The sequence below is a fragment of the Phyllostomus hastatus genome, unplaced genomic scaffold (assembly GCF_019186645.2).
Source record: "Phyllostomus hastatus isolate PE091 unplaced genomic scaffold, TTU_PhHast_1.1 phas_scaffold_182, whole genome shotgun sequence".
Lineage (NCBI taxonomy): Eukaryota > Metazoa > Chordata > Mammalia > Chiroptera > Phyllostomidae > Phyllostomus > Phyllostomus hastatus.
This window is the reverse complement of record NW_025334013.1, coordinates 8,689,482-8,716,111: the sequence shown is the minus strand read 5'-3', so window position 1 is coordinate 8,716,111 and position 26,630 is coordinate 8,689,482. Positions and strand designations below refer to the sequence as shown.

The following is a 26,630-nucleotide window of genomic DNA, read 5'->3' as shown; positions in this document are numbered from 1 at the left end:
TGAGGCACAGAGAAGGCAAGTAACTTACCCGGGTACAAGCCTTGTAAGTGGTGGGCTCAGGATTTGAACCCTGGCTGTTTAACTCTGGAGTGCTGTATTTCTTGTAAGCTTTTTTTTTTATCAAAAAAAGAACATAGTAGTGAAAGCAAACGTATCATAAGTGTACACTTGATGCATTTTCACAAAGTATATGCACCTACTTTACCAGAACCCAGTTCAGTACAGAATGACACTCCGCCCCCCCGGCCCCCGAGTCTGTCTGTGCCCCCTTCTGGCCACTGCCTTCCCACGCCTCTGCCTTCCCACATCCCAGATGATTAGTTCTGCTTGTTTCTGAACTTCACATAAATGGAATCACGCAGATGCCATTTTCTGCCTGGTTTCTTTCACTCAACGTTAGGTGCGTGAGATTCAACCGTGCCGTTTGATGTTTTATTCATTCTCGTGCCTGTGTCGCATTCCATTGTGTGAACGATCAATTTCTGCATAACAAATTATGATAAACTTAGTGGCTCAAAACAACATACACTCGTCTCTTCACCGTTTCAGTGGGTCAGGAATCCTAGCACTGCTCAGCTGGGTCCTCTGCTCAGGGTCTCACAGGCTGCAATCAGGAGTTGGCCGGGGCTGGGGTCTCATCTGAGATGCAACTGGGAAAGGATCCTCTTTCAAGCCATGTGGTCGTTGGAAACACAGTTCCTTGAGGCTTGTAGACCGAGGGCCCCTCTGGTTCTTCGTAAGCACTTCTCTGCAGGGTAAGTCAATAAAATCCTGCAGCAAGATGGGTGTTCAAATTTTTATGTAACGCGATCATGGAAATGACATCCTGTGTCCCTTTTGCAGCATTCTGTCGGTTAGAAGGAAGGTGCAGGTGCCACCCACGTTCAAGGGAAGGGGCTCCCACGGAGGTGTGAGCGCCAGGGCTCGTTGGGAGCCATTGTATGAGTCTCTTGGCTCCGAGTCTCATCAGTGGCAAGCCGGCTTGAGCCCCACCTTTGAGAAAGCCTCTTTCAACCAACAGAAAGCTTCCCAGTGTATCCGGTCGAGATGACCTCATCCTTTGTCACCTTCTCTCTTGTGTTCTGGAGGGTTTGCAATGTCTTGCTTCCTGTCTGCATTCTTTTCTCATTTGAACAGTGCTCCTATTCTGAGCTTTTTTTGAGGGGGGTGTCATTCCCGTCACATGCTTTTTATCTTCCTCTCCCAACCTCTCGCCTCTCTAGACATTTCTTCTCAGGTTTCCTCTGAATCATTTTGTTTGGTCTAAATATATTAACTTTTTCCTTCTTCCTCACGGTCCTCAACATAGATCTCTCTTTTCCCCAGAACAACTGTTCTTTTCTTTCCTCTCCCTCACCCACATCCTCATCTTTCACCGTGCTTTCTGACCTCTGCTAAGCATGGATTGTTTTTTTGAAACCTAAGTCACAAAGATCATCCCTCCTCATCTGAGTCTGAATCTGGATCACTGTCGGGAAGCGGGGGGCGGGGGGGGGGACAGGAATGTTGCCGGGTGATCAGCACCCTCCACGGAAGGGCTGAGCGCTCAAGGGGGGTGTGTGTGTGTGCCGGGGGCAGGGGGGAGTGCAGGGGGACCTGGGGTTGGAGAGGGAGGTACATCCTTTTGCCTGAGGTGGCACTTGGGGGCCGGGGTGGGATGGGGTCAGGAAAGGCTGTAGGAAGCATTTGACATTTGAAGGATGGGTGGGATTTCAGGAGGTAGAGCAGGGAGAGAAGACGGCGGTGGGAGGAAGGCACAGTGAGGATAGAGGCGAGAAGACGGGTGGTGAGAGCAGCTCAGTACGGTGGTTCAGAGGGAGGGGGGCACTGGGCGCTGAGAATGCAAACCCACTGGCCACGGTCTGCCTTCAGGTACGTTTGTTTGGCTTTCATACTGTGTAAAGGCTTAATTAGTTGCTGAAGGGATAGGCCTCTGTCTGGGGAGCGACAGAGAAACGGATTGAAACTGGCTTCAGCATGAAAGCAAATTCACTGGTTACTATAAATGAAAAGTCTGGAAGGAACAGCTGGGTTCAGGCCCAAGTGATGCCATAAGGCCCTGGCCTCTCTCCAGCTCTCAGCAATGCTTTAACCATGTGGATCCAACCATCGATGGAATCTCTGTATAATGGTCACAAAAAGGCTGCCATGGCTCCAGCCCTTCTATCTTTTCAGCCCTTGTATCTATTGCTTTGAATCCCATGGGGGAAGAGTGAAAGTCTTTTCCCTAAAGTTCCCCTAAAGGCCTCGCTGCTTCTCATTTTCTCTGGTTGGATCACAGGGCCATTCCCGAGTTAATTATTCCGGAACCAGAGGCTGCTGTGCTCTGATTGGCAGAACTTGAGTCACACGCCCATTCCTGCAGGCAGAGATTGAGTCAGTGCCATCCCCGAGAGGCTGGGCTGAGGATGGGAGGAAGGTGTGGTCTGCAAAGGGTGGCCATCACACCGTGGTATGTTAGAAGAGAGGTGAATTGATATTTGGGTGGCAGAAACGTCACATGTCTACCACAGCAGCCAATGTGTACAGATCATTTTAATTTAATGATTAAAACCTCGCTTTATGCCTCTTCTTGGAAAAGGGGAGTAGCTGGCAATTCCTGGCTCTATTCTTGCATATAGATCCACAATCTGCTAGGACTGAGAAGACGCTGCCCAGCCTGCGTTCTCCCGGCCCCCTGCACTGCTCACGTCTCCTCTCTGGGCTTCTGGAAGCACTGGAATCTTCACTCCCAGCTGAATTGGATTCTGTACGTAAAACTGTTTCTCCCTCCAGCTTGGGAGTGCCCAAAGTGCAGGAGGGGACCACTGTCTTAGCCCAGGGGACAGAGTCCCTGTTAAAGTTTAAGTCTGCGTGTGCTTTGCTTCTTATCATGATTGTAGTTTCCTTTTTAAATTTAATCTGTATTGTATTTCTTCCATGACCATTTAGCCCCTTACATAAATAATTTATACAAACTGTTTCTCATTAGGGGATTTTGGAAACATGCACAGAAGTGGAGAAGAGAATGCAGTTAACCCCGTGTGCCCATCGTCCTACGTCAACATTTCCCCATCTTCTCTTACTTCTCTTTGTCTTCCATTTTGATTTTTCCGGATTAATTTAAAGTGAATTATGTCATTTTTACCTACACATACTTCCTAACTGAAAGGTCTTTCTCTCCCCTTGTGGATAAAAAAGGGGCCACATACTAAACCTGTGAGCTCAGCGTGGTGGGTTTTACAAACCCAGAAGCCCAAAATAAGCACATAGGGTGTTCTGAACATAAACGTTTCTAACCAAAGGGGGGTTGTGGCTGATAGTCACATCTGACGCCTATAGCTTCCTTGACAAAGGTCAGTCTTTTACTTAAGAGAGCCTCATATACCTTTTTTTTTAAAAAAGTGTTTATTGTTATTATCATTTTTGTAGAGATAAGAAGGGGGGAGGGAGAGAGGGAGGGAAGGAGGAAGAGAGAAGCATCAATCTGTTGCTTAACTTATTTATGCATTTATAGATTGACTTTTTTTTTTTGAGAGAGAGAGAGGGGAACAGAGGAAGAACAAGAGGGAGAGAAACATCCATCAGTTTCTTCCTATACATGTCCCACCTGGGGATTGAGCCTGAGACCTAGGCATGTGTCCTCACTGAGAATCGAACCCACAGCCTTTTGGTTTGTGGGATGATGCTCCAACCAACTGAGCCACACCAGCCAGGGCCCAGTGGTTGATTCTTGTATGTGCCCTGACCAGGGATTGAACCCGCAACCTTGGTGTATTGGGACAATGCTATAACCAATTGAGCTATCTGGCCAGGGCTTGGCTAACATACCTTTTAAATGTCAGAGTAATTTCCTTTTCCAGACCCCTCATGGTACAACCTCCACACACAGCAGAGACCACAGAACCCCTCATGGTTATCTTGTTGCCTGCATACAATTTCTATGGGCTGTAAATGTCAATTATTAGTATCCTATACTGAGCAGTATAAAAGACATGTCTTCTATTTTGCCTTTTTTTAAAAAAAGATTTTATTTATTTTTAGAGAGAGGGGAAGGGAAGGAGAAAGGGAGAGAAACATCAATGTGTGGTTGCCTCTTAAGCACCCCCTACTGGGGACCCGGCCCACAACCCAGGCACATGCCCTGACTGGGAACTGAACCAACGATCCTTTGGTTCGCAGGCCAGTGCTCAGTCCACTGAGCCACCCCAGCCAGAGCTGTTTTGCCTTTTTATCCAATCCCAGAGATTCCCCACTTTGCTTTCTCCTGTTGCCTTAATCTACCGCGAGTGGATCTCACGTAACTCTCTTTACATCTCCTCCTTTGATTCGAACATAAAACATGAGCTGCACAGCTGCCATTCTCCAGAACATGTTCTCAGTCTGTTGAGGTTTATTTTCCCAGTAACTGTTGTCAGTTTGGCTCCAACAAACTCATTAAAATTCTCTGAGGGTTTGGGTGTTTCTTACGTTGACACCCTTTGCATTACCCTACCAGCCCCCATGTTATCACACCTCACAAACCCTGCAGCAAACCCTGAGCACCGTCTGACGCCCGGTCCACACTCAGTGTCCCCGACGCTCCCCAGTGTCTCTGAACGCCTGGCTTGTTGGAATCCGGATCCAGACAAGATGTGCACATCACATTCGGTGTTGGAGTCTCTAAAATCTCATTTATTGCGTGACAGCAACTCCCTCCCCCACCTTCCCACATATACCACTTTTTTTTGTTTTTTTTTGGTAACAGCCACTGATCTGTTGGAGAAACAGGGTCCTTTGCCCTGGGGAAGAGTCACATCCTGGCTTCGTCTGACTGCTTCCTCGTGGTTGCAGTTAACTTGTTCCCTTCTTTCCCAGGTCTCCCGCAAACTGCTAGTTAGTTCCAGGGGCCCAATTAGACTCCACGGCTTTGGAGGTCAAGGCTACTTCATGGATGATGCGGGCTGACTCCTTCTGCCTCGCACTGTGAGCACATATTGTCTGGTCGCCCCGTTCTTCCAGATACCGAGAAGGGTCCGTGGGAGCAGGGCTCACAGACGGAGCCATCTGTTACAAAGTCTGCATCAGCTCTCCGCTCCAATAACTTTTCTTATTTGTGGTAGAATACACATACCACAAGTTTACCATCTTAGCCATTTTAAGTGTGCAGTTCGGTAGTGTTGACCGCATCACACTGTTGTGTAACCATCACCTCCAGGACACCTTCAGCTTGCGAAACCGAAACTCTGCACGCACTAAACAACTCCCCGCTCCCCCCGACTCCTGCCCGCCCCAGCCCCTGGCAACCTCCGCTCTGCTTTCTGCCTCTGTGGATGTGACGACTCTCAAGACCTCACATCAGTGGAATCACACAGTGGTTGTCCCTTTGTGACTGACTTATTTCACTGAGCATCATGTCCTCAAGGTTCATCCACATTGTAGCGTGTGTCAGAATTTCTTTCCTTTTTAAGGCTGAATAATATTCCACTATGTACACACACACACACACACACACACACACACACACCATATTTTGTTTATCTGTTCATCTGTCAGTGGACACTCAGGCTCATTAGCTTCTACCTAGTAGTTTAGCATCCTTTGAGGGCCACACCCTACACCCATCATTTCCTTTGGGGTTATGGAGTTCTGGTTTTCCTCTCTCACTCCATTGGTAATTATTAGCTAGAGTTCTTCTATAAGGAACTGTCCCTTCAGCTCTTTATCATAAAACACATTTTGCTCAGGGAGGGCAGAATCATTGACTGGTCCTTTCCTTTCACGTGTCCATAGTCAGAGTAGGAAGCGACTGCCAAAGTGACCACTGAGTTTGTAAACAGAGCGTTAGGAAGCTTTGCTTTAAAACGTGTAGGTATGTGCTGGTCCGTTGACGTCGTTACTGGTTTGGTGCTCGCACTGCGGCATCTCGGGTCCGCTCAGGCCGGCTCCCGGGCCCTTGGTTTTTCCCGGCGGGAACAACACAGCACTCATGTTCAACCATCTATGTTTGTATCGCCCTGACGTGGTCTTCAGGCAGACACCTGTCCGTCTCAGCTTTCCTTCTGGGCACGAGGCAGCTGAACACGGTAAGCTCCAGCACCAGCCCTGCTCAACACCCTGCTTTTTGTAGCGTTTTCACACGAGGCTCACTCACTGGGGTCTCTAAGCCTTGTGGCCCAGTGCAGTAGCAACAGCCCCATTTTACAAACAGGGGGACTGCCACCCAGGTGATGCTATTTTTTCCACTTCTCCCTACTGCTCCCCCCTCAGTAGACTTACAGCTTTGGTGCTCAGTCAAGACTATTTTGTCCCCCTAGAGGGCTTTCATTAAAACTTATCTTAAAGCCCTGGCTGGCGTAGCTCAGTGGATTGAGCACGGGCTGCGAACCAAAGCATCGCAGGTTCCATTCCCAGTCAGGGCACGTGCCTGGGTTGCAGGCCACGACCCCCAGCAACCGCACATTGATGTTTCTCTCCCTCCCTCCCTCTCTCTCCCTCCCTTCCCTCTCTCTCCCTCCCTTCCCTCTCTAAAAATAAATAAAATTTTTAAAAAATGTTAAAACATTTTTCTTAAAAAAAAAGAAAAAAACTTATCTTAAAATTATCATTCACACACAATCTCATATTGGTTTCAGGTGTACGACATAGTGACTTGGTAGGTCTCTTACGAAGGGGTTACCCAGGGGACATTCCACAATGGGGACATGTTGACGATTCTCATGGGGCTGTCGGCATCTGGTTATTGAGGCCAGAGCTGCCGCTATGCATCCTGCGATGCCCCGCCCCCCAGTGTCAATGTCATCCAGCGCCAAGGGTCAGCAGTGCCACAGCGGAGAAGCCCTGACATCAGTCTGTAGAGGAAAAGTCGTATCCTTTTTAATCCCGCGTATACTCCGTTCGAGGGTGTACAGAGATGTGTATGCCTGGGAGTCACCCCGCACTGGACGCGGATGACGGATGGGCTTCCTCAAGCACAGCCTGTCACGGGGCGTGGCCCTGTCCTGTTCTCCCGCCATTTCTGCTTCAGTCGTATTCCTGGCCCCTGTCGTGCCCCTGGAGACTTCTCTATTACTGGCCCAAGGGACGATTAGTGGACGATTCCACTGCGTTCAAGTCCATGGAAACATGTTAGGGCCTAAAAAATAATTTGTTTTTAAGCTTCATCCAAATGAAGTTAGATCCTAAATAGCAGTTAGATATTTTTGGTCCCAATTTCTCTGCAATTTTATTGATCGAGTGGATATTTTCAACAGACTCACCTTTAAAAAAACCTTTTTTTAAAAAAGATTTTATTTATTTATTTTTAGAGAGGGAAGGGAGGGAGAAAGAAAGAGAGAGAAACATCAATGTGTGGTTGCTGGGGGGCTGTGGCCTGTAACCCAGGCATGTGCCCTGACTGGGAATTGAATCTGCGATGCTTTGGTTCATAGCCTGTGCTCAATCCACTGAGCTACGCCAGCCAGCGCTAAAAAAATAAAAATTATCACGTATTGGTTTCGGGTGTACAGCTTAGTGGCTGGGCAACGGTATCCTCTACAAAGTGGTCCCCTGGTATTCCCAGGCCCCCAGCCCCACGCAAAGCCATCCCGGCATCCTCGACGGTGTTCCCTCTGCTTTCCTGACGCCCCCGGGATGGCACTGCCTGTGGAAGCTGGTGACGTTATCATGCCCCTCTGCTGACAGCTTCTCCTGCAAGGTGTGCGTATCCCCGCACCCTTGGCTCTGCTGTGTTTGCGCGGATTTGAAAGAACCCCATGAGTGTTCCTGTACCGCTGGCAGCCGCTAGGATTGGATGTCCTTTCCTATTCAAAAACGTCAATTCCTGTACTTGGGCTTTGAATCTGATTTAAAGCTAATTTGCCGGAAACAAAAACAAAGAGTTTTTTGTCTTATTTTTGGTTCAACTTTGAAAGGGGCAGGGATTGGATAAGGCAGATGCGTTTATTCCCTTGTTCACACCAGCACTTGCCCTTTCTCTTCCAAACACATACACACTCACGGCTTGTCGCATTGTATCCACAAAGGAAAAGGAAAGCTTGCCGTCACACTATTACATTATCTATCTTCCTCTTATCTGTGTTTTGTTAAAGTAGATGCTAGTGATTTTTCTTGGCTGGACGCAACTGTCAAGGAAGCTTTCTGAAATAAGACATCTTGAGGACAAATACTAACAGTATTTTCTTGGGTTTAAAGACCCACACCCCTCCCAAATTTTATATAGTACTGAGCCGCACCGGCCTCTGAGGAGCATGCTGTATCATTTGACACTGTTTTTTCCTGAGAACAAAGGCTTATAGCAGAAAAGGTCTTGCCCTAATTTTTGTTGCCCATATTAGATTTTGGTTGTTTTATTTTGTTCTATGCCCTTTGTTAGTTCGAACCATGCTTTCAAATAATATAACATTTCTCAAATCTCTTTGAGTCTGTAAGTACTACTGACCATTGTCTTGCCCACATCCTTTGTAATTCAGTTAATAAATTCCAGGTTTTAATGCAGAGTTGGGACTGGGGCTGGATAAAAAAAAAAAAAGAAAAGGAAGAGAAATCTGTTTTTATCAGGCCAAGGAGAATTAGATTTATAGTCCTGGAGTAGAGAGGGATTAGAAACTGGTCTTTGTAAAAAGTGACAGTTGAGAGAAGAGGAAAGTACCACATTCTGGCTGACCTCCAAGGACTGTTTCCTGCTTCTCTTTGATGGGCTCTGCGATCAAAGTCCCCTGGGCCAGAGGATGGCTCTTCCTTCCTCCAGGGCAGGGTTTCTCCAGCACGGCACCATTGCCATTTGGGGCAGAATAACTCTTTGTGGTGGGGACTGTCCTATGCACTGTAAGACGTTTAGCAGCCTCCCTGCCAAATACCCCCTGGGCAGCAAAACCAGTCCTGGTGGAAAACCACGGATCGAAGGTGAAATGTCTCATTGGCGAGGACGTTTACGCATCACTGGGAGCGGAGACCTCTCCGTATTTTGTCACATGTTGCATCTGGGGGTTGGTTGGTATCGGCACACCATCTACCTGATGGCCTACCCCTAACCTGAAGGTTTCCAGGGTCTGGTTTCCCCAGGCTTGTTGGTGTCAGTGAGACATATGTGGGTGGCAGCCAGATTGCCCTTGAGCAAACTCTTGTGGCAAGGGCTGCATATTTTATTTTATTATTTTATTTTATTTTATTTTATTTTATTTTATTTTTTAAGGGCCTCATTTTAAGGACTCCTGGTGTGTGTGGCCCTGTGTCCTCTCCAGCAGATTATCTGGATTAAATTTGCATCCCCATATTGTGCACTGCTTCTGGAGTACCTTTCCCTCTGTCTCTTAGTCGGCTTGCTGCCCCAACCACTGCTCTCCATCGATTATTGGAGAATCTGACATCGATGTGCTGAGGCTCGCTCTCACTTAACTACCCCAGCATCAGGCACTCTGGGACACCAAAGAGACAGGGCAATGGCTTTCTCCTTTCGGCTCAATGTGAAGGCTGTTTTGGAATGATCTAGAGGCGTCTCACAAACCCCCATCCACACAGGTGGCCAGACCTTTGGAGAGCACGCACTGCTCCTCAGGAGGCTGTCGTGGCAGAGAGGAGGAGGGGAGGCTGGGGGGTTGCAGCCTTCCCAGTCAAGGCGCAAGATTCCTCACTGGGTGGTGGGCACAGCAGGTCTGCAGTGGGTCTGAGGCGGGAGGCCCCTGGCTCCACAGCCTGGCTCACCCTGCCCCACGGCCTTGGTTCTCCCTCTACCTGTCTGGTTAGTGGTTTGCCCTCGCCAGCGACCTGTGATTGGAATACCACATGACACAGGAAGCTACCTACCGGATAGCATCGTCCATGGACCGTGGGACTTTGGATAGGTCTCTTGTCTGCCCCTGGCCTGTGTCTGCCCTGTTGAATTGCTGGGTTTGGCTCACTCACTGCTCCTTGGAGTGTGGTCCTTGACCCTGAGCATGGAAGGTGCCTCCTGGGGAAAAAGTTCCATGGCCCAAGTGGTTCGGGAAATGCTCTGCTCCGCAGCATCTGGAGACTGATAATGTGCATAAGCGTGTGAGGCAAGACTTTCTGACATCCCTCCACCCAGATGCCCCTGTGGCTCACTGGCCACTTTTCTCCGGCATTCCTTCCCCCAGAGGCTTTTCTTGTCCCCTCTCCCCTCCTGGTCTTTACACCGACTCATTTTTCTTTTCTCTTTTTAAAAGATTTTATTTATGTACTTTTAGGCAGAGGGGAATGGAGGGAGAGAAGCATCACTGTGTGTTTGCCTCTCGAGCGCCCCCTACTGGGGACCTGGCTCACAACCTAGGCATGTGCCCTGACTGGGAACTGAACTGGCCACCCTTTGGTTTGCAGACCAGTGCTCAGTCCACTGAGCCACTCCAGCCAGGGCCGACTCATTTTTCTTCACCGCACTTCTTATCTTCCGACATTGCATTACATATGTATTTACTTTTTTGCCTCCCATCCATCTCCACACAGAATGTAGCCAACTGTGTCAGCAGGAACTGTGTTTGCGGTGTCTCCCTAGCACAGGACACATAGTAGCTGCTCAATAAAAATATTTTCAGTGAATAGACTTTGTTTAACCTGAGGATGTCCCAATGGATCTAATCAGGGACCTTTTCCACTTCTACCCATTACAATCCAGGAGAACATACTTGGGGACTCACCAGGAAAGAGGGTCTCTAAAATCCTGATGGCTGTGGTTCCTTAGAGTCACTTTCTTAGTCCCAGACACCCGGTTCGAATATATGGACAAGGTGGCAGGAGACTGAAAATCAATCAAAACGGACTGTCCATGTTCCGTGATGGGAACTGCCACCCTGAGTGAGCCCCAGGGGACCGATGTTTGCTCCAGGCTGGCCGCGGGGCTGCTCCGCTGAATTGTGGCCCAGATTATGCGGCCCTGCTGCCCTTCCGCGGAGCTGGCTCCCCGTGAGGATTCCTCCCATACGGCTCAGGGCACCTGGTGCATTTCCCAGAACATGTTTTCAGAAATGAGCGTGAGGCCCACACTCAGAGAAGCACTTGGGTCTTCTCCAGGTCTCTCTCCACCAGGCGGTTGTCATCGCTTTCTCGGGGCCAGGGACGGCTAGGGACCCACGGCAGTCACAGGCAGGCTCCGCCCTCTGCCTCAGCCACCTGCTTGCAGCTCCCCTTCGCCAGAGCTGCAAGCGGGCTGAGAAAAGTGACACCCAACACTGAGAGCAGGTGGGGAATGCGCTGTGGGCCCAGCACTGCCGACGAGGCAAAGGCAGTGCCTGCCTTCCGGGGTTTTGGCTAAATTTAGGGGCAGAGCTAAAAAGGGCAATTTGCTGGGAGGACACAGCACCTCTTATGGAACCCTGGGGCAGAAGTACAGCTGAGATTCCCAAGGGACAGGAGCGAGGACCAGAAAGTCATCAGTAGGCAGACATCTCTGCGGTCTCATTGTTCGTGTCTGCCTCTGTCGGCAGTCAGCTTCACTCTCTCTCTGCAGGGCAGCGTCCCCTGCTTCGCTCACCGGGGCCCCATCCCGAAGGCTCTCGAACGGCCCCCTTAATCCCTGAGACCACACCGCCCAGTGGCCTCTCAGTCCAACCCAGGACCAATTCCTGGGAAAGAAGGGCATAGCCCAGCCAGCTCAGCTTCCGATTGGCTCTCCTGGGTCAGCTGAACACAGGCTTCAGGTCCAATCAGCTGTGACCTGAGAGGGTGTAGGTCACATGACACCAACATAGCTGCTGAGACTCCTCCTTTTGGTGGGATGGGAGCACCCAGTGGGGGTTTTCTCTGCTATTTCACAGCCCCGGTCCGTTTAGGGGGCTCAAGGACGGGTGGGGCACTTCTTGAATTTTCTCCCTCATCTCTGTCCTCTTACAATTTACCTTAAGAACAAAAGTGCAATGCAGAGGAAAGGGCTAGGGTCTTCTGGCTTTTATGTTTTAAACTCTTTTTTTTTTTGGTAGTCAGCCCACAGCCCTGATAGGCCTGAACCAAGGAGCAAAGAGGACGGGTGAGCCTTGGTGAAGTTTGGGGTGAAGACGACCCCTGCTTGGACAGGTGGCTTTAACTCAATATTACAGGTAACTCCTTTGCCTCTGCACAACTCAGGACTCCAGCCTCAGGCTAACATGCTCTCTGCCTTTGTTTTAGACAGTGGTGACCCCTGCTCTACATTTCGCATGCTAAATGTCCATGATATATTCGGAGTCACGTGAATAATTTTCTACTCGATCGTTCCCGCACATCCAAAACAAGTAGGGTCCTCCGTGCTGTTCCCGCAGTGCCCCTCCCTGCAGGAAGAGCTGGGAAGCCGTTCGGGTGGAAGGGGGCTGGTCTCTGAGGTTGAAGATTGAGCCCTGTGTTGGTTCCCTAAGGCCGCTATGTGACAAATTCCCACAAACTTGGTGGGTGGCCCAACACAACAGAATCTTATTCTCTCAGAGCTTTGGAGGCCAGAAGCGGACAATTAGCACCAACTGGGTGGAAATCCAGGTGTTCAGCAGGGCTGAGCTCCCCTGGATGCTCTAGGGAAGATTCCATCCCAGCCTCTTCCAGCTCGGGTGGCGGCAGGCATGCCTGCGCTTGTGGCTGCGTCTGTCACTCCAGCCTCTGCCCTCATGGCCACGTGGCCTCCTCCTCTTCTCTGTATGAGACCTCCCGCTGTCTCCCACGTAAAAGCACATTTGTGGATGATAGCGCCCACCTGGGTAATCCAGCATCTCCTCATCCCAAAATCCTTAACTGAATCACATCTGTACCTTCACCATATTAGGTAACACTCTTAGGTTCCTGATATCTTTGGGGGCCACCATTCACCCCACTACAAACCGCAAACCTCTTTCTCTCCTAAGGAGAGTCAAGGGTAGGCAGACACCCCAGAAGAGGTCTATCAGAGGCCAGGTCAAGTGCCCTTTTAAAAAGCTGTTTCTCAGCTCATTGGGAACCTTGCCGTTCCCCTCGTCTTTGTCCTCCCATCAGGAGGAAGCATGGAGAGCAGCTGAAGACCAGGCCCGGCCCGGAGATACCCGGAGAGCCAGAGGCTGGCTCTGAGGTGGGCTGGGAGCCGGCAAGCACATCCCTGCGGCGCCCCATTTCACAGATGATTTGCATCAGGGAAGTGAAAGGTTGGGACTTCAGGAATGGCGGCCACTCCTGTGATAAGAAGGTGATTCAGCCCTGGCTGGCGTAGCTCAGTGGATTGAGCTCGGGTTGTGAACCAGTGTCGCAGGTTCGATTCCCAGCCAGGGTACATTCCTGGGTTGCAGGCCATAACCCCCAGCAACCACACATTGATGTTTCTCTCTCTCTCTCTATCTCCCTCCCTTCTCTCTCTAAATATAAATAAAAATTAAAAATCTTAAAAAAAAAAGGTGATTCACTTCTAAACTGTCACTTGCCTCCCGAGGAGGTTTTAGGAAACAGGTAGGGCCTGAGAATTTCCTCTTCCAACCAAGCTCCCAGCGTGCAGACACCCCACAGGCCCGCTCTGCGCTTGCCAGTGCTAGGAGGGCACCCTGGGACTCGGGCCTGTCTTCCCAGACTCCCACCCCCTGGTCAAGACCCTGACCCGAGACACGCCCGTTCCTCTCGGCAGTCTGTGATCCTCTGGGCATTTCTCATGAGTTGCACCGCTTTTCCAGGCTCCGCAGTCATTCTGTCCTCTCCCAAGGACATGCTCACCCACCCTCCATGATCACACGGCCCGTCAGGTACAGGGGCAGACGACAGGCGGGGTGGAGCTCCCTCTTGGGCCAGCTCTCAGGGAGAAATGCTCAGCTGGGCAGAGAGCTGCTGTCTAAGCACTGGAACTTTCTGTGGGGCATGTGGACCAATGGGGACAGCCTCACCTCTTGGGGAACACGAGTCCTCATCCAGCGTGTGAAAAGCTCTTTAATACTGAGTTGCACAGCAGCATGTCCAAGAGCTCAGGCCCTGGGGCCCGACGGCCTGGCTTCAAACCCCAGCCCTGCCGCTCACCGTGGGTGTGGCACGGGGCCCTGAAATGACCCTGAGCCTCCACGAACCGACCGGCGACACGGGCACAGGTGAAACGGGATGACACGCATGGGGCGCCCGGCACCGCGCCGGGCACACATTGCGGCGTGCCTGGTACACATCCGCCGTTATCACTGTCGATGTTGCTCCGTGGGCAAGTCGGTCTCGGGAGAGCTGCTCGAGCGACTCGGCACCCGAATGCACTACATATAAAACATTTTATTACAAAAAGCTCAGCCGCACAGCATTGTAGAAGGAACAGGACGTGGCCTTTCCTGCTGTTACATAGGAGAGACCAGGAAAGTGTACCGGTTAAGACTATCATCTCGAGCATCACCAGGCCCTGGGCCCCCGAAGAACCGTGGGCCTGCGGGGCCCTGAGAACCCCCCACCTGGCCTCACTCACCCCGACCTAATCATCCAGCCATTTGTTTTGCTTAATTGGACAAAAGGGCCCGAGTCCTTGCTTCAGAGCGGAGCCGTGTTTCCTGCCCACGGTTCGGGACCCCAGTGAAGAAAGCTAACAGGACGGTCCCAGTGAAAGCGAAACAAAACCGCAACCTAAACCAGGGGCCGGGTGGCCTCTCCTGGTTGGAAAGAGGCTGTTGTCACCAACGATTCGGTTGAGGAAGGACGATGGGGAAGAGGCCAACACCGCCCCCAGATGGGGTCCCCAGCATCTTTCCAATGCGCCTGCTACAGCAGGTTCTGGGGGTGTGAGTCACCCCGCAATCACACGAGTCTGCACACTGGCCCCCTATCCAGAACCGCTCAGTGAGCCTCTGTCCCCTTGCTCCTCAACGGTGGCCGGAGTGGCTCCCCGGGGGTCTGTGGGTGCGGAGGGTGAGTGACAGGAGGGGCCGCCCCCGACAGGGGCCGTCAGTCGGGTGGCCGGGCAGTGGGGGCCTTCTCCTGCACCTCGTCGTACTGCGGCGGGGGGGTCAGGGGCTCGATGGGGGGAGGAGGGGCGTTTTTGTCCGGGAGGTTGATCCTAAAGTCTTTGAGGTGAAGTTTCTCCGATTTAATCCTTCGGACCTTCAGCGGCTTCAGGCGTTTAGCCAGCTTGGAGTTCTGCCTGTCGGGGGGGTTCCTGGGGCCGCCCTCCACGTCGGCCCTGGTGGTCGTGGGGCTGGTCTCGTCGATGCCTGTCAAGGACTCGTAGGACGGGAGAGAGATGCTCATCCGCGGGCTCTGGTTGGGTCCCCTGGCCTCTGAGAAGCCCGTGTTCATCACCTCCTCGTAACTGGGCACGTAGTACCTGGAGGAGGCCTCCTCCTCTTCTTCCTCCTGGCTGCAAGACAACAGCACAGACGTGGAGTGTTAGCAGGCGCTCGAGTCGGATAAACTCGTGAGAAGACGGACTCTAAAAACCCCATGTCGGCACTGGGCCCACAGACACCACGCTTGTCAACAACAAATGGGTCCAAGAGGTAATAGAAGCTGCCACTCCATCCATGTGCTCTGAGCCCGGCAGTGTCCTAAGTGCTTTAACACACAGGCACCCACTTCATCTTCCTGACAACACTGTGAGTTAGGTACTGATATTATACCCATTTTACGGACGGGATAACTGATACATCGAGGTTACCTGACTCGGCCAGACCTTTATGAAGCCAGAGCTGGGAACGGGACGCCACAGTCTCAATGCCCACACAGTGTTATCTGGGCGCCCCCCACCCCTTGCCTTGGAGTCTCACACTTCACAACAGTACAGCTGGGCTATTCTGAGGTCCAGCCGGTCCTCTGGCCAAAGGCAACACGGACATGCATAAAACAGCTGCCGGCTGGAAGCAAAATGGTCGTCCCCAGGTAGAGAAGGAACATCTGAATATAAAATGTATACGGATTTCAAAGGAGCCCGTGATTTTATCTTCCAGGTACACCGTAGGACTCAAAGGACAGGTCAGGCCCTCAGCCTTGCTCTCATCTGACTGTGGAAATAAAACCCCCAAACCAGCGTGTATTTTTTTACACATTTTAGGGGAGTCATGCCAATAGCTGTTTTCCAGGACCCTGCACTTGAACCTGTGGGGTGATCATGGCCAACGACAGAACACCCATTATTCGTGTAGGTTTTCTTCTCCTCCCCTTTAGAACGCACTCCTGTGAGCTCGCAGCTAGTAATTACAGGCGACTGATTTTCTCCCTTTGTCCTTTTCTCTGTTTCCCAAGTTTTTTAGCCTATGCATGGTTGTCTTTTATGATCAGAAAATCCGTTTAACTTTTCCAAAGTGAAAACAGCTCCCTCCCACTATAAAGATGAGAGAGACTTATAGAAAATTCTAACACAGAAAAATCTGGTGAAGGAAATGAAAGCATCCCAAATCCTTCCACCTGGAAATAACCACTGTTAACACCCTGCTGCACACACCTTTCCAGATCCCTCCCTGATCCCACGGCCACAATATTTGATGCGATTACGACCTTGACAGAACGCTGTGTCATAACTGCCTTTTGTCAGTGTGGCAGGCACGGTCCCACATTAGCAAGGCACAGATCAGCAATGGCAGCACAGAGGGTCCCAGGAGGGCATGTGTCATAGTCTAGCTTGATTGATCGCTATTTACGTTGTTTCTCAGTTTTTGCTCTTCTAAGCAATGTTCTGATAAACATACGGGTACAAACTCCTTTGCACTGGTGTGACTACCTCCCAAGGATAAGCTTTTAGGAATAGAATCGATAGGTACACACATCTTGAATACTGTCTCTTATTGTGCAAACTTCCCTTCAGAGAGGTTAGGTTCCCACCAGGAGCCCTCCAGCGCCAGGGCTGCTGTCCCAGCCAACACGAGAGGCAAAGAGTAATGATACCGCCCCTGCGTTTGCATTTCACGACTAATGAGGTCGAACAGCCATTGTCTGGACGTCTGCGAAATGCCTGCTTGTGTCCTTTGTCCCTGTTCCTCCTGGTGGGCCGGTCTTTCATGTTCAGGTGCAGCAGCTCTTTTTATCCTGGGGACACCAACCTTGACCATATGTTCCCCTAAATATCGCTTATGCTTTCAGTTTGTGTGTGGCATTTCTGATCACATAGAACCCTGCTTCCCAACCTTTTCCACCTAAAGCGGATGGATACCCACAGCGCGCTGCGGGGGACGGACAAGCAGCCAGTGTGGAGGCTCCGGCCACCCCACTCCCCATGCAGCTTCCCTGGGGGTGTCAAAACCTCGGTACACCTGGAGTCCACTCACACCACAATGCTTGGGACGCTCTGGGACAGAGGCGCAAAGTGATCTGTACAATGATAGCTCTTTTACAGAGCCTCAGTGGGAACCAGTGGGAAGGGAAGGCTGCCCAGACCAAACCGTTCTTGTCATTGACCCCTGCGAGTGCCCGTGGCCCGGCTGGGGGGGCGGGACCGCCCGTCCTCACCTGTCTTCCTCCTGGGCATGGGGCTCGGCCCCCGGCGGATACTGGATGTGCGTCATCTCCTCGCCCCGCTGCTGCTTCCTCTTGTCCCGGATGCTCAGGCAGATGGAGAGCAGCAGCAGCATGACCCCGGCCCCGACCAGCACATAGGCCACGGAGAATGTCTTGCTCTTGAGGATGCCGCTGCCTGTCTCCGTCTTGTTCCCCTGAGCCGTCGGCTTCTCGGCGGCGTTGAAGCCAGGCACCAGGTTCCACATGGCCATGATGACCCCGAGGACCAGCATGCCCAGGCCGATGGCGGTCAGCGCGTAGTGCGAGCCATTGGCTTTGGAGTGGGCCATCGTGCCGGCAGGAGCCGGGCAGAGCCCGGTTCAAAGAAAGAAAATAAATAAGAAGCCGCCGCCGCTGCCACCGCAACAAAAACCCGTAGATGCGCTGAACGGGATCCCTAGCGCCACACGTAAGAAACCAGCAACCGGATTCCCGGGCACACGCGAGGCATCGCAGGTGGACAGCCGTAACCGACAGGTCTGAAAGGAAAGCAGGCAGAGGAGAGAGGAAAATCAGTCCCAGTCCACGACGCTTTTGTGAACACAGCGGCTGCACCTTTGAAGGAGCTCAGAAGCAGTGCTGAGCCACGGGCTCCGGCTGGGCTCGCCTTTGATGGATTCCAGATGTCTGACGCGCTGGGCTCCTTCTGGGCGCCTGCAGAGGGAAGGCCGCTCCGCCCACACCCACCCGAAAAGGAAAAGCCGGACCTTTCCCTGCAGGAGGCCAGAGAGGTCAGGGCTCCGAGGCGCTAAAACATCTTGCGGAATTTAACGAAGTGCCGCGAAGTCTCAGACCTCACCGGGTGTGCGGGGCGTGTGAATGATGGCATGCGTCAGCCGTGATCAATAATGATTGATAACAGAATCGCCTGGGTGGCGGACATCAGTCAGGGATGTAGCCCAGCCCGGACAGCCCGCTGCGGTCTTCCCCACCCCCACTTCCTGCAGCTGAAAATCCAAGCTCTTAAGAACGAGGGTCACCACAGACCCAACCTGGTCCTGCCTCTCTGACTCAGCTCCCGCCTCCCCCTTCTTTGCACAGCCCACCTCTAGCGTTTCGGCAGTTCTGAGCTCAGCTCAGCTCAGCTCAGCTCAGCTGCCTGCGAGCCCCCAGCCGAGGCCCCCAGCCGCCACCCTGGCTCTGTCCTCCTGTCTCCAAGACTGGAACACAGCAGGGATCTGAAAACTGTCTGCTGCATCAAACGAATGAAATGAACAAAGGCCACACGAAGCCAGCCCGCAGGGCACACTCCTCCTCGGCCACATGCAGTTTTCCTTTCCTTAAAGGGACAGAGCTTGCACGGCCCCTGTCTTAGGTGCTGTGCCTGCTGGAAGAGAAACCCCCTTCCCCTGAAGCCGCTTGGAGACCTCCCGCTAAAGGGAGCAGCCAGCTGTCCTGGGGCTCCATCAGCACGTCTTGGCTGGGCGAGTGAGCCGCGTGAGGAAGTCACCTGAAGGGTCAGCCTAGAACACGTCCAGGGGCCCATGGCAAGTGAGCAGTGCTCCTTGGTGACCGGCCACTCCTCTGCCCGTTACTCCTGCGACAGCAGCCTCGGCAGAACTGCAAACTTTACGGATGTTTACACGGGCAAGGTCCTCTTTTCCATTCTGCATTCTTTCCGACCTTCCCAAAAGGATGGCTAACCAGGTGCCTGGAAATCCGACGCTTCGGAGATATTTTCTCATTAAACAAGGGCCTTAATCTGAAACTGACCACGTTGCTGATAAACACTCTAAAAATATTTGGGATAACGTCCTTTATCAGCTTGAGGTCTGTTTCCTCTCCCCCCCCCAACATATTTCTCGTACCTCTGCTACGCAGTGTTATAGGCCCTAGAGGAACACGGGTGAGCAAGTTCAAGGTTGGCGGGGCTTCCAGGCCAGCAGCAAACAGTCTACGAGGAATAAGAGTCAAGTGGGGAAGAGGTACAGGAACTATGCAGTGGGGCAGTTGGGGGTCCTAACTTGGGCAGGAGGGCGTATGGGAAATCTTTTCAAAACACAGGTCCCGCTGGCATCATAGGGCCCGCACCCGAACATGCTACATTGTATGTGCACATGTATGCACAGGGGTGTACATGCGTGCATGTGCATGCATGTGTACACGCACACCTGTGTGTGTGTGCGTGCACAATTGTGCATGTGTGTGACACGCAGGGCACGAGCATCCTGCTGCAGACGGTTGGAGTGCAACCAGCTAGGAACAATCTAGCAGAAGCACAAAAACATCCATTTTTCACGACATTAGTCAAGGCCGGACGAGGCGGTTGGCAGCCCTGGAAACGCCTGAGGTCTGCCAAGCGGCTCTGAGACGAGGCCAGAGACGGAGAGCTTAGGGGAGGAGAGGAGCCGCCGGAGGCTCGTGCCGCAAGCAGGAGATGAGAAAGCTGCGCGCTGAGCGCCTGCTGAGGCCCCGGCAGGTAGGCCTTGTACCTGGGAGGCTGATGGCGTGCTGGTTAAACCAGTGATCGGGGCCACTTCAACCCCCCCCCCGCCATCCTGTTAGCTCAGCAGTCACGGTCGCCTTGCTCGGTCAGTGAGTGAAACAGACCCCGGGGGCGAGTCACTGGCAGAGAGAAAGATGTTGGATTCACACATTTCAGGCAACTGTGAAACTGTCAATGATGGAAAACAGATGGTCACACCCAGTGTGGGTGAGGGGGTTGGGATGGGCAGTTGCATGCACTTTTTCTGGTTGACACATTCTGGCACTGGCGGATCAACAGTTTCAGCAGTGTGCAGCCTCCGGTTATGTAATTCCAGCTTCTGAGAATTACGTACACGGCAAGGATACTCAGCATTGCTTTGCGGTACTGAGAAGCTAGAAGCGACTTAAACAGCCAATAATCTGGATCGGGTTAAATCAAATGTGGTCCGTGTACCTATGCCATGCTGGTCTCAGGGCCGCTAATGATACGTTTGAAAGTCAAAGAGCAAAGTTAAAATAATGGCACGCTCAGTGCGGTGTTAACTTAAAAATATTCTGTCCAGAGATACATATATTTGAATATATGAGAGAAAAGACGTCATGATCCTACTCATGTTACGAAAAAAGAGACAATCTATTTTCATGTGTGCAAATGTGTGTAAGAATCCCAGATGAGGGGCACACTCCAAATTTATCACGATGATTGCTTCTGGGGAAGGAGGGGGCTTGGGAAGTACACCTTCTACTCTCTAGTTCTTTATTTTGAATTTTTTACCATCAGAATGTGTTGTTGCAAGGCAGCATAGTGTGGTGGTTACGTGTGAGCTTGGAGACAGACCGCCTGTGCTCGGATCCTCACTCTGCATCATCCTAGCTGTGTGACCTTGGACAAGTCACTCACCCTCTCTGTGCCTCAATCTCCACAGCTGTAAAATGGAGATGAAGCTCTCTAGCACTCACCTCATAGGGGAGCTATGAGAAGTCAAAGTACATGGAGCAGGATGCGGGCCAGCACGTTGTACATTCTCACAGAAAAGATTTCTTATTAAATGTTATTGAAAGCTTGCTGTTCTGAATGTGGTGAGATCACCCACAGGGGAAAAACGTGGTTTGGGGGGATGGTGTAATCATCATAGATATTAGCATGGTCTGTGGTCCTCCGCAGCCCATCCACAGACAGCATCTCCACGGCATTAACATTTCCTAGGCGGGGGTAGGGGAGCACCACCCAAAGGGGGTGTGTAAGGAGTCCTTAGGGGACAGTGGGAAAGAGAGGCCGAGAAACACTCTTTAGTGCGTTATAGTACATTGCAAAGTACTCCAATTATGCACGCCATGATGTTTATAGCAGTTTTTCTCCGTGTGATGGGATTAGATCGACTTTTCCTTTCTCTTTCTTACGGGGAAAATAAGAATTAGGAAATGTGGAGGTGTATGTGCGTTTAGAAAAAGGAAATGAAATAAAGGTTTTTGTTTCTTGGGTTCATGGCAGGTCTACACGTCCGGCAGGAGCTTAAAACTGCTCGTCGACCCCACTGCCCTCCCAAGACCAGCCCTCCCGACGGCCTCACGGGGCATGTGAGTGCTCCGCTCCCTGAGGTGCAGCTGGGGGCTGTTTGTCCTGCTTCTGGCTTGTTGCCCCGCGTTATATTTAGTATGGTGTTCTTTCCCTTTGAAAAATATGGAAAGAAGCTAATTTTGTCCTTAGAGGATCTGGACCACATAGCTTCCAACATGTTCCTAAAACGGAGCCGCCTTGGTGGGCAGCCTGGGCTCCCAGTCTGGCCAGGTCTCCCCCTCCCCCCGCCGGACCCTGGAGTCGGGCCCTTCACAGCTCACATTCAAGGCAGCCCTGAGGGCTAAGGGAGGGATCCTGTGTCTGGGATTTCAAGAAAAACTGTTAACTGGTTAAGAGAGGCACCTACCTGTGGTTACCTGGGGGGCTCAAGGAAGGCCTGCAAACAACTCTTCATGCTCAAACCTTGAGTGAAGGGCCCACCTGTAAAAAACCGGAAACACGGCTCTCAGTAGACGATGAGCATTGCAATCCCAGGTGCTCATGGGGTGGGCGGGGGGTATGTGTTCTCTTTGTTTTGGGGGGGATAGATAGGGCATGGGTTTGGGTAGGGGTACACGCCAAGAAGCCAGGATTCTGTGCCCAAAACGTGCGGTTACAGAAGGATAACGGAACGGTAGCTGCGTTTACCAGCCCCTCCCCTGCTTTTCTCCGTCTGACGCAAGAACCCCAGAGGGTGAAAGAAGGGGAAATGCTGCCCCAGGTTCTCGGGCGGCGCACGTATAATAATAACCTCGACACCGAAACCAAAAACAGGACAAGGCGACAAAGCGACCGGCCATTGTGACCCAGCAGCACAGACACCGAAATCCCCAGCGAAATCTCAGCAAGTAGAGTCCAACAGTGTCCTTTAAAAACAGCGATACCTCCCAATGCGGTTGGGTTCGTCCCAGAAATGCAGGGATGGCTCCACCTTAGACAATCAAGCAAGGGCCTATCCCAGGAGAGGGGACAAGCCGTGGCAGGCTCGGCCACTGGAGTACTACGCAGCCGTGAAAATGAACACACGCAGTTATCTGCACCGACAGGGGCCGTTCTAACACGCACGCCGCTGAACAGGAAAGAGAATCACAGAAAACACACCCAGCAAGATTCCTCTTACACGAACTTCCCAACCAGGCAAAACCAAACAATATGTTGGTCAATTTTTGTGACATTGGGCAGAAAGACAAAGATTATAAACTAAAATTCAGGGGAACAGCTCTCTCCCCCAAGAAGTGAGAAAAGGTGTTGGCGAGGGGAACAGTGACCACCACACGGGTTCTGACGTCTTATTCCTTCAACGTCACCTACCTCTCAGGTATGTGCTTTTGTAATGGCATTTTCCAAAAGCCCATGCATGTCTTCCCATCACTCTTTGCCAAAAATCCAAACTCCTCTGCAAGGGTCTTTAAGTCCTACCAGATTGGACTGGGCTCCTGTCTCTCTCCTATCTCACCTCTGGGCTCCCCGGCCCCCACTCGGCAGCTTCTGCTCTGGTTCTCAGTCGCACCAAGCACGCCCCGCCTCAGGGCCTTTGCACGTGCTCTCCCTGCTGCCTGAAACACTCTTCCACCCGTCTCCCTCTCGTTTGGCTACTTCTTTATTGACTACTTCCGCTTCTCAGCTCCAGTGCCGCCTCCTCCGCAAGGATCTGCTTGCCCGCTCCCTCAGCCAGCTCCTGGATGACATTCCTTCCCGTGGCTGGATGGCATTACCTCGCAGTCTGTACGGTCTTGCCTTCTTGTCTCGTTGGTTCCTGTCTCCCCTGCTGGAGCGGGAGCTCCCTGAAAGACAGTTCTCATCCGCTCTTCATCTCTGTATGCCCAGCACCCAGCACAGTGCATTTGGGAGCAAAACAGCTACCTAATAACTGTTTGTAAGCAGAGTCAATAAATGAGTGACTACCTGTCGAGTTGAAGAAAAGTTTAACCCAGGTCCCACGTGAATGAGGGGAAATTCCCAGTTCAAGGGTTGGCACCGAGGGGGAGAGGATTAGATAGAGCTAATTTTCAGGAGTACCTGGATACGAAATCTATCCGCTTGCAAATGACTGACTGCCCAGCAACACGGGCGAGGTGCCCAGATTAAATGTGATTTCCATTCTGACTCAAGAGGGTGACTCTACCTGCATTCCCTGGTGGGGTGTGAGGTTTCGGTGGTTCCTGCATTGTCCCAGGTAGAAGCCGGCAGGAGTGTGTGAGCCCGGAGCCCTCTCCCGACCCCATGCGCCGCACCTCCGGCCAACCAGAGCCAGCAGGGATTTGGGGCGGGGTGGGGGTAGGGAAGGGGCCGTGCCCTGCGGGAAGTGGTCACAGCTCTGGACATCAGCTGCTCCACCTGGCGGAGGCCCAGGTGGGTCCCCACTGCCAATCCACACCTGGATGGGAGGCTCTAGGAACCCAAAATATTTCAATGATTTCAATAAAATCAAACTAGCTGAAACAGAGCAAAGGTCCCAAGTGCCGACTGTCAGCTGAATCCCAGGCATTCTATAGATCATGGCTCAGAAACTGGGGGTCTGACCTAGGCCCTCACACGGCCACGGAGCCCTGCCCTGCGGCCCTGGAAGACTCAGTCCCCAAGGCGTCCAGCCCAGCAGGCTTTGGGGCAGGAGGCCTGGCGGCTGGACCAGCCCCCAGACACAGAGGCTCCGTGACCACTCTCCCTGGGCCCCAGCCTCTTCCTGCCAAGCTGCATAATTGGGAAAGAGATCCCCGCTCCATGCGCAGGGGCCCAGCCCGAGTTACATTCCCATCACAAAGGGAGGATTCACTGGGGCCCACAATCCCTTTCGTCCCTGAGTTGCAGTCCCGTGCAGAGGGGAGGGCGTGGGGCCAGGAAGAAAGGCTCCTAGCCACCAGGCCACCGCGGCTGCTTCCGTCCTTGCTGCTCCTGTCCCTGCTGTTCCTGTCCCATCAGATATTTTAGGGCACCTCCCTAAGAGCCAAGGTCAAAGGGTAACAACAGCTTCCTGTTTTGTATCAGAACAGGTTCTTGTAGATTGCAGCCCTCAGGAAAAATGCAAAGCACTGTGCAAATGAGTCACAGAGACGGAGGAGCAGGGAGCCTGCCCAAGTCTGAGAGGGCCCACGGGAAAGACAAAGGAGGGTGTAAGGGTGTTAGGTGCTCTGCACAGCGGAAAGATGGCAACTGTGGGAATGGTCCCCTCAGTCCTGTGCCGTGTAACCAGGTTTCCATCAACGACAGACAGATAATGCATCCGTGGCGGCGGTCCGAAGAGACGAGAACGGAACTGAATGCCCCGTAGGAGACGGGAGGGTCCGTGCTTCGGGGGGACTCTTTTCTCTCTGGTGGGGCGTGTCTGTGGGGCCGGGCAGCAGACCCCCTGGCACTCACAGCACCTCGTCCTGAGGGCGCAGCCACAGGGCCACAGCCCAGGCTGCCGGGCGCCGACCCGCTCGGCACAGGGGAGCCCGTGTCCCCCGGCGCTGCGTGTGCGGAGGGCGCTCTGGGCCCCCGGCCCCGGCCAGTGTCCTCGGAGACCAGGGCTGTGAGGCCTCCGCTGGGGACCTGAGACCCTGTACGAGGACACAGGTCCCGGGCACCACCGCCACTTTAGTAAAGGCTGCCTGTGGCCGCGTGGGGCCAGCCTGTCCCTGCACTCGGAAATATTTCAGTTGCAGTGGTGTAAAGCATAGGTACGTCTTATTTCTCCCATCAGTTCAACACCAGAGAGAGCCTTTTGTGCCCGACAGGGTCGATGGAGCCAAAACCAAATCCCAAAGTTGAAATGGCGAGTCCTCAGGTCTACACTCTCTCTGTGTTAAATCCCCTTTTCCTGAACACACCACAGAGCTCCTTGATCTGCCCACTGCTCCGACGGGCAGCAGCCAGACCACAGGCCCACGACAGTCCCCGGTGTTCCTCCCGCTCCGTCTTAGCTTCCTGTTCCCACCGACCCTCAGGCCGCCCCCCGCCCCACTCCCCCCGACGGCCTCCGACGCGGTCTCTGCGTCCCACCAGCCGTGGTCTCTCCCCGGTGTGCCCGGTCAGTCCAGCCCCCTCCCTGTTCGGTGGCGGGGGGCAGCTCCGAGGTTCCGCCTCTGACCGTGTCAGGAGGAAGCGGGGGGCGGGCTTGTGGGGCAGCGTTACAGAGTCTCCAGGGGTGCCCAGGGGATGTCCCAGGGCTCCCCACTCACGCACCCCTCACCTGCTGACTCCCTGGAGCAGCGTCCAGGCCTGCAGGCCCCGTCCACGGTGAGGGCCCTGTCCAGGTGCTCCGTTTAAAAAAATCACCTGTACCATATTTTGCTGTACTTCTGCTATGTTTAGATACACGAATACCTGGCTGGTGTGGCTCAGTGGATTGAGTGCTGGCTTTCGCACTCATAGATAAATAGCATTGTGTTACGACTGCCTGCAGCATTCAGCACAGTAACGTGTTGCATGCACTGTACGGCCAGGTGTGCAGGGGGCCGTACCACCTGGGTTTGTGTAAGTGCTTCTGTGGTGTTTGCACAGGGATGCAATGGCCAGTCCATGTATGTTTTTTATTTATTTATTTACTTTTTAGGAAGAGAGGGAGAGAGAAAGGTAGAGAAACATTGATGTGCGAGAGATGCATCGGTCAGTTGCCTCTAACAGACCACCAGTGAGGACCTGGCTGCAACCCAGACATGTGCCCCGACTAGGAACTGAACTGGAGAATTTTGGGTTTGCAGGCTGGTGCTCAATCCACTGAGCCACACCAGCCAGGGCCTAACCACGCATTTCTCAGAATGGACCCTGTCATTAAGCAGCACATGACTGTAACGGAAGCACCAGCAGTAACAATAATGAAATCAGCAGCCCCTGAGACCATGAATCAACCATCAACTCATCCAGTCCTCACAGCCACTCTTCAAAATGCTCCGTCCACTATCTCTGAATCTCAGAGAGGTTAAGCAATTTGCCCGAGGTCACGCAGCTCTAAGTGGCAGAGTCAAGATTCACAATCAAATCTGGCTGATGTCGAAGTCCACCTCCTGTCCCTGGCACCACACCAGCCTCTCAAAGCAGAGTCCCTGTGGGCCGCTCCCTGGGCAGGGCACGCAGGCCAGAAATGAACCTCGCCGTTCATCCTGGGAACCACTGGATCACCAAAGTGCGAGGGGTGACAGGTGTGCACTTCTTTGCAGATGGCTTTTTAAAGAATTCAATCCCAAGCCTTGGCTGGCGTAGCTCAGTGGATTGAGCGAAGGGCTGCAAACCAAAGTGTCGCAGGTTCGATTCCCAGTCAGGGCACATGCCTGGGTTGCAGGCCATGACCCCCAGCAACCGCACATTGATGTTTCTCTCTCTCTAT

At 52.6% G+C, this 26,630-nt stretch overlaps 1 protein-coding gene across 5 annotated transcripts in view; it reads right to left on the bottom strand.

Annotated features, from left to right (window-relative positions):
• Positions 1-14,119: 14,119 nt before the first annotated feature.
• TMEM51 (transmembrane protein 51) overlaps positions 14,120-26,630 on the bottom strand; it is a 50,362-nt gene continuing 37,851 nt past the window's right edge. For 4 of the 5 annotated variants that reach the window (XM_045859017.1, XM_045859020.1, XM_045859018.1 and 1 more), the window contains 3 exons: positions 21,693-21,766; positions 17,293-17,819; positions 14,120-15,211 (listed from right to left, as the gene is read on the bottom strand). In XM_045859017.1, coding sequence (XP_045714973.1) covers positions 14,800-15,211; positions 17,293-17,630 — 750 coding nt within the window. In that variant the 5' untranslated portion in view covers positions 17,631-17,819; positions 21,693-21,766 and the 3' untranslated portion in view covers positions 14,120-14,799. Of the gene's footprint in view, positions 15,212-17,292; positions 17,820-19,148; positions 19,235-21,692; positions 21,767-26,630 lie in introns of all 5 variants that reach the window. The other variant, XM_045859021.1, reaches the window with a different exon arrangement.